The following is an 8,070-nucleotide window of genomic DNA, read 5'->3' as shown; positions in this document are numbered from 1 at the left end:
AACCAACCAAGTGGAAGGACGGAGGGCATAGCCCTCGGTTCAGGAGAACTTATTCTTAGGAAGGGAATTGCTGAGAAAAGCAACTATACAAGATAAAATGTACAGGAACTGAGACAATGAGAGGACACCGGGTAAAAATCCGCCCCTCAGCGGGGGGTGGGACAGGCCATGAGAAACAGAAGGAACTAGCAAATCTGTTATCAACTCTCAAAGTAAGATTTTCTAGACTAATACCCACAAAGGACTCCTCTTTCATAGCACTATGCTACCAGGATGTAGATGTGGATACAATCATAAAGGGAGAGAACATACGTATGTTGAAGGATAAACATTTCCAGGTTATTATTCCCCCTGAGCTGCAGGCCAGGAAGACAATAATCTTGAAGAGACTTGATGCAGGAATTACTGACGACACCCCAGAAAATATTAAACACGATATAGAATATAGGAATGATTGGGCCAAGGTGGAAGAGGTAATCCTCATGCCGAGATTGTCTAACATGATGAAAATAAGGTTTGAAGAAATCTCCATGGCACAGAAAGCCCTCAGCCAAGGTATCCATTGTAACTACTATCATCTTAGCACGGACAACAACAACCTTGAGCAGGAGGAATACTATAACATTACCCCTTGTTGGACATGCTATAAATACGACCACACAGCCGCAGAGTGCAAACAAACGGGCAATGTATGTTCAGAATGTGCTGGGCAGGGACACACATACAGAGACTGCATAAATAAATCAAACCCCAAATGTCTCAACTGTGAGGGTCCCCACCGCACACTGGCATCAATATGTCCCATTAGGAAGGACATTCTAAAACAAAAAAGGGCCGATGCCTTAGCAAAAAAGACAGCAATAGCCAATAATACGTATGCAGGTATAACTACCACCAATGCTTGGTCTAACAAGATGTCACATAATCCAGCAAACACTACCACACACACTCCAACAAACATGACCTCACAGGTAAATGGGGACCTACCCACAAAGATCCTGAGCAGTATGCTCTTTGCTCATTTAGAAAACATAGCAAACCCAGGGTCATTTAGGTCTGTAATAAAAGAAATATACAAGATGAATAGTCTCCCATTAATGGAATTCCCAGACACCAACTCCACTAACTCCACTAACATCATAAAAGCCCTGGTGGACAGCAATGTAGCCAGCACTACCCCAACTGTGACTAACTCCCAACAAGTGCCAACACCCACGACCCCAGCAACCACCAACAAGCCAGAGGAAGACGATACAACACCAGCAACTACCACTCAGGACCCCCGGAGAGGGGCCACACATAAACAACAAAACACACAAGTACCACAGGAACAGGGACCCGCAATGGTTCTCACTGATTCCCGCACACCCACACAAAATGTTGCACAAGCCTCAGTAGTGACCCCAAACACAATCAATTTCTACTCAAGCAAAACAACCCACCAGGTTCCCCACAGGATCCTCAAAGAGCAAATACAAACCCATCAAATAAAATTCCAACACAACATTCCCGGTGTCACTACGAGTGACGTGTACGACCGGATAATGTCAACTACTTTTACCTCAAACCGAAAACCCATAACCATTCAACAGATAAGCAGCGAGGACTTTGACGCAATGCGCAATGGTTATGGAACGATCCCAAACAATCCACAAGGTGGAAGAAACCCATCAGATTCAACATAGCCATCCAGTCATTAACAATAATTCAACACAATGTTCTATGCTGGACTCCGCACAGAGCATTGGAACTCAGCAACTTGTACAGAGAAATAGACCCTGATATAATACTCATTAACAGCCATGGAAAAAAGAACAGCGAGAAGATCAAGATCTTCAATTACAAAATTTACCAGGTCAACAGAGCTGACCAGGCCAACGATGGAGCGGCAATTGCCGTTAAAAGAAATATTCCTCACAAAATTCTAGATAACTTCCAGGAAAATTTCCTGGCAATTGAACTCCAAACTACGAAAGGTATAATCTTCATAGGAACATGCTACCAACCACCAAGACGTCCTTACCTTCCCCTTGCCGACATCATGAAACTTACCAGAAGGAACAGACCTGCCTACTTTCTGGGTGATCTGAACGCCAAGCACAGAACACTGGGACATGGAAAGAACAACCAAGCAGGAGAAGCCATCCACAACATGATAAGGTACGGAAATCTAACCCACCTGGGTCCAGACTTCCCAACTTACGTCAGACAAGGCCACAGTGGTAAACCAGACATAATACTGTCAAACAACCACCACTTCCTAAACACCCACATTCTCAACCTGTCCTCTTAAAAAGAACGTCGCTTTTGGCCGTTTGCCCGTATGGCCGAATTTGGACGTAATTTGAAATTGAAAAAAATATGAAAATAAATTTGGGATTTTTTTTTTCAACAACAGTAAGTTAAGGGTCCTCTGATAGGTTAGGTGGGCAGGAAATTCTCATAAAGTTTCAAAACGTTATGAAAAACGTTAATTTAAAGTGTCCTGTTATAACCTCTGCGCGTACGCCGGACGACTCAAATAGAAAACGGAACAGAACGTCACTTTTGTGAGTGGATTTCAGTTCAAATTACGTCCAAATTTGGCCATAGTGCGCATACCAGCCAAAAGTGACGTTCTTTTTAAGAGGACGGGTTGCATAGAAAGGGGTCCTGTGAGCACAAGCGACCACCTACCAATAATAATGACGCTATCAACTAACCCCATTCAGAAACCCTCACCACCAAGACTTCAATACACTAAAACTGACTGGGAAGCGTTCAAAAGCAGTGCACAGGAAATCAGTGTCACAGATTTTAATGGAAAGGAAACATCTTGCATAAACGCCGAGTTAAATACATGGATTAACACCATTGAAAAATGCATGACTGATCACATTCCCGTAGCTCACCACATAACGCTCCCACACCCCCCAGCCACTGAGGCGCTCAGGACACTGCAAACCAGATATAACAATCTTCTACAACTCATAACACAACACGGGTGGACGGATGAGCGCAAAAGACTACAAAGGGAACTTCAAGATGAGCTGCAAGATCTATGCAAAACAGAGTACACCAAACAATGGGATGACCTAATAAGCAATATCCAAGTCGACTACAGAAACCCGGGGAAGTTCTGGAAAAAAGTAAAGACCCTGATGGGAAGCTCTTCTGAGGAAACACCCTACATCATAGACGCCTCAGGAAATAAACTCTATGAGGAGAGAGAACAAGAGCAGGAATTCAGGAAGTTCTGGGAAAAAATATTCAGGATAAACCCGGAAGAAAATTTAAATTTTTGCCCAATTAATGAAAGGGAAATTACAACTCAAGTCGATAACAGAGCTGCAGCACTACTCCCGACGCAAACAATAGACCTTAACAACATACGCGATGACTGCCACCTTATGAAACACATAACCATTGCGGAGGTCCATAAAACAATTATGGGTTTCAAGAACAAGGCGCCGGGCAACAGCAAAATAAATAAGATGGTATTATCCAACCTACCAGTGATTGCACTCCATCAATACACATGTATCTTAAATGCAGCTCTTGCATCTGGACTATTCCCCACATACTTCAAGAATGCCACAATACGATTAATCCCCAAGCCAGGTAAACCCCCAACCCAAACTGAAAACTACAGGCCAATTTCCCTCCTCGAAGTACCAGGTAAAATATTCGAAAAAATTATCAATCAGAGACTTGTGAAGTACATGGAAGAGGAAGGGAAGTATAACAGCAGGCAGCATGGGTTTAGACACCGCAGAGGGGCCCATACAGCTATAGCTCTGATCTACGAGCATATAGCTAACGCAGTGTCGAAAAAAGATCAGTGTAATATAGTGCTTAGGGACGTCTCGAAAGCCTTCGATAAAGTGTGGCACACAGGCCTAAAATATAAGATATCTGAACTAGGACTTCCTGAGAGATTTACAGCTACTCTCTGCAGCTTTATAGACAATAGAACTGCTAGGCTTAATATCGGCAGCTACTTGGGTGACGTAATAGAACTGAAAAGTGGAGTACCACAAGGAAGCTGCCTCTCCCCCACTCTATTCAACATATATACAGCTGACCTACCCCAACCCCAACATGGAGAATACATCACATACGCTGATGATGTTACCCAAATAATATGCCAACCGGGCCCATCAAAGCCGCTACTAGCCGACAAGACCAAGGCAGCCATTGAACTCATAAACAACTTTGAGAAGCAATGGAAAATTAGCACCAACAAACAAAAGTTCCAAATAATACACATTGCGAAAAGAAACCCTGACCCCATCATCCTTGATAACCAGCCCATCCAATATGCGGAGGTAGGCAGAATACTGGGACTTATGACAAATAGAACAGGGATACAAATTCATGTAAGGGACCGACTAAACAAAGCCAAAGCAGCATTAGGAAAACTGAGAAGATTCCGAAGCCTCAGTACTAACATTCAGATCCACCTATATAAGGCTCTAGTTCGGCCGCATCTAGAATATCCCCCAGTACCACTACACACCATAAAGAAAACTAACATGCAGAAACTGCAAGCAGTACAAAATAAGGCGCTAAGGAGAGCAGCAAAACACCGTCCACCATATGATCAGACAATCCAGGAGCTCCACGAACTCCTGAACATACAGCCACTAAACATCAGACTGCAGCACCAAGCCATCAGGGTGTGGAACACCATCGAAATGTTAGAGGACCCAATGTTTGAAAGATTACTCCAAGATGAGACGCCCCGCTCCCACAGCTGGTGGCCCAAGAGCCTCGATTCTCTGGACGAAAACCCCGCCCCACAGTATATAATCCCAAGATGAGTTATATATGTATATATATGAACAGTTCATATATGTGTATGTATGAACAACTCGATAAATAATATGTATGACAACTCGATAAATAATAATAATAAAATAAAGAGCATTAAACAGAATAACGTGTGTGGAAGCATCGGAGTGTCTATATATGAATGCTTCACAGTATTCATCTATGGACATCCATATATGGTGAAACACATGTGAAGAACCTCTCACACACTCACAGCTCCCTGACAAGAGGGAGCCAGCTTAGCTTAGCTGCCAACACCCACACATCGTGTCAGCAAGGCGGACAGCCCGCCTGCTTTCATACCTCTCACTGTATTTCCCACTTCTATACTTCCCTTCACCTATGCCTCTCCTTCCTCTTTACTCCCAAAAAAAAAAAAAAAAAAAAAAAAAAAAAAAAAAAAAAAAAAAAAAAAAAAAAAAAAAAAAAAAAAAAAAAAAAAAAGGGGATGTAGTAAGGCGGGCGGGAGCGAGGAGGGGATGTAGTAAGGCGGGCGGGAGCGAGGAGGGGGGTGTAGTAAGGCGGGCGGGAGCGAGGAGGGGGGTGTAGTAAGGCGGGCGGGAGCGAGGAGGGGGGTGTAGTAAGGCGGGCGGGAGCGAGGAGGGGGGTGTAGTAAGGCGGGCGGGAGCGAGGAGGGGGGTGTAGTAAGGCGGGCGGGAGCGAGGAGGGGGGTGTAGTAAGGCGGGCGGGAGCGAGGAGGGGATGTAGTAAGGCGGGCGGGAGCGAGGATGGAGGTGTAGTAAGGTAGGCGTGAGCGAGGAGAGGGGGTGTAGTAAAGTGAGCGGGAGCAAGGAGGGAGGTATAGTAAGGGGAGCGGGCGTCAGTGTAGTCGGGACTGTGTCAGTGTTCGGCGATGGGTCCAACGTTCCTCCTGGCGGTGAGTACCTGGTGTAGTCACTGCGGGTGAGACTCGTGCTTCATGGCTCAGCTTAAGAAAATGTGCATTACTAGAATTATTTATGTATAATAGTTTTATTTGTTCTAGTCTAGTCGAGTCTCATCAATAATATGTTGTATAAAGGCTTTCATAGGCAAAATTATCGTGTCTAAAGAGACTATATGTTTGGTGAGCATAAACGCTCAGAAGTAAAAGTTTAAAGTAAACTCGGGGTACATACGCCCAGAGATGGAGTACACTTCTGGGTGTATATCTACCTTTTGTGTTCGCTGGTTAACATGTATATACAGGTAGGCAGAGCTGGGACCTGATACTACAGCCTATTAACTACACATCTCGAACTTCTGTAATTTTAATGTAATGTTAACTTACATTAGTAACTAGCTCATCAAGACTAACTTGCTTAGGTAAATGAATCTTGGTGCTCAGTTTCGGAGCCCATTATGTGCCTCTGTAACCCTCTCCACTACCGCCAACGGCATGGGAATGGGGTGCATAATAAACGAACTAAACTCTGCTAACTGGATAACTGTTGTGTACCTGAAGCTTCATATTATTTGTTTTTGTAATAATTAAAGGGTCCCGGAAGTACAGTCGGGTTCGTTCTAGGCGCACAATCGAGAATTCTGGGTTCGAATATCGGGCGGGATAGAAACAGTTAGGCTCATTTTCTTTCACTTAATACCTCTGTTCACCAAGCAGTAAGTAGGTACTCAGGAGTTAGTCAGCTTGTTGTGCAGTTGCATCCTGGACCGGGTCAGTATTTCGGCCTTAGGGGGGGGGGGAGGCGTCGATATAAGTCTAACGTGTATGAATATACTCTGGCTTTCTGTCCCCCGACACAATGATTTATTATAATGGAGGGACTTGAGTAGAGGGAATCGTTGTTTAAAACTGCAGGGCACAGCAAGTCGTCCACACCATTTACTATTTAAAGTATATTCAATTCTTAATTGTTGTATTGTGTAGTATCAGTTATTAATATTTCACATGCAATTACCAAGTTTTGAACGCGCCATATATTCAAATGCAACAACAGTCATAAATTGTGTTGTAGTAAACAAGAAATGCCATCCTTTCCATTTATTTATTTATTTATTTATATACAAGAAGGTACATTGTGTTTTAAAAGTACATAACATTGGTGTTCTTACATTCTTGCAAGGCTATTAACACGCACAGCATTTCGGGCAGGTTCTTAATCTAACTGGTAAAGGTAAGATTATTGATAAGTAACATGGTAGCAAAATTTGAGCTCAACATAATAACTACAATATAAATTGATAGTGTTGATTATACTGGTGAGGTTGCATGTCTTAAGTACTAAAATTGGGTGAGTGGGTAGCCCAAGATACAACAACCTTAGGAATAATCAAAATAACTTTTGATTTCAAGGAACAGAATGTGGTTATCGAGTTGTACAAGTCTCCATTGCTTCTTTATCAGGACTACTGTATCCAAGCGACAAAAAATCATACCAGAAATAGTAGACGTAGAAAAAAAAAGAAATTTCTCACTTTATCAGAAACAACTCAATAAAGTATTATGTAGGAAAGAAAATAGGAGATGCTTTTCCACCCATAGGATAATAAACTCATATAGAATCGCCTACTCTCCGAAGCCGTAAATGCCAATAATATATTTCAGTTTAAAATTTAGCTTGAAAAAAAATCAGTATCTCAGGAATAATGGCGGAATTTTATCAAGCCCCCAGCTTCCTGTTCCCGTCGAGGTCACTAGAGATGGTGGACCTCAGGAATGAATAATTGTAGTAGTAATAAGGCTACTACTGTATATTGAGGCAGACGTGTTGCTCTTTACATTGGGTTAGTCTCCCCTACCACCACCGGCTCTTCGGTATTGAACGATACGTTTTCTCTCTTAATTATCTATTGAATCCAGAGGAAGCATTTTATAATTGTGGTAATCGATTGTTAATAGCGAAATCGACGCACTAATAGTGTATGATTGTGTTCATCACCTGATGTCTTGGCTTCTTAAACAATGAAGATTGGTGTAATTGCAGTGTTTTATATGACTGAACTGCTTCTGATTACTTGGGAATTCAGCGGCCTCTACAGTTTCTCAGAGTTGATTTTTATGTAAGTTATTATTGTTTTATATTATTATTATTAATATATGCTAATATGGAATGTTATATTATTATAACATATCCATATGGTATCTCGGGGGGGGGGGATACCATATGGTTATGACAGGTTTATTTTTTATGTCCTTTTTATTTAGTTATTTTGGCAATACATATTTCAGTTCAATATCTCGAGATTTTAGTTTAGTTCATTTATTTATTATTATTTATAATCCTGCAAAGTTTAAAGAGGTAGCTATAGCCCCAAGCC

At 42.3% G+C, this 8,070-nt stretch overlaps 1 protein-coding gene across 1 annotated transcript in view; it reads left to right on the top strand.

The window, feature by feature from the left end:
- Positions 1-5,568: 5,568 nt before the first annotated feature.
- Positions 5,569-8,070, top strand: part of LOC123771508 (mucin-2) — a 50,768-nt gene continuing 48,266 nt past the window's right edge. Inside the window, exon 1 of the mRNA XM_069336953.1 lies at positions 5,569-5,689. Coding sequence (XP_069193054.1) covers positions 5,666-5,689 — 24 coding nt within the window. The 5' untranslated portion in view covers positions 5,569-5,665. The remainder of the gene's footprint in view (positions 5,690-8,070) is intronic.

The sequence above is a fragment of the Procambarus clarkii genome, chromosome 1 (assembly GCF_040958095.1).
Source record: "Procambarus clarkii isolate CNS0578487 chromosome 1, FALCON_Pclarkii_2.0, whole genome shotgun sequence".
In the NCBI taxonomy this organism is placed as follows: Eukaryota; Metazoa; Arthropoda; class Malacostraca; order Decapoda; family Cambaridae; genus Procambarus; species Procambarus clarkii.
The sequence above is the reverse complement of the archived record's forward strand: the minus strand, read 5'-3'. Positions and strand labels throughout refer to the sequence as shown.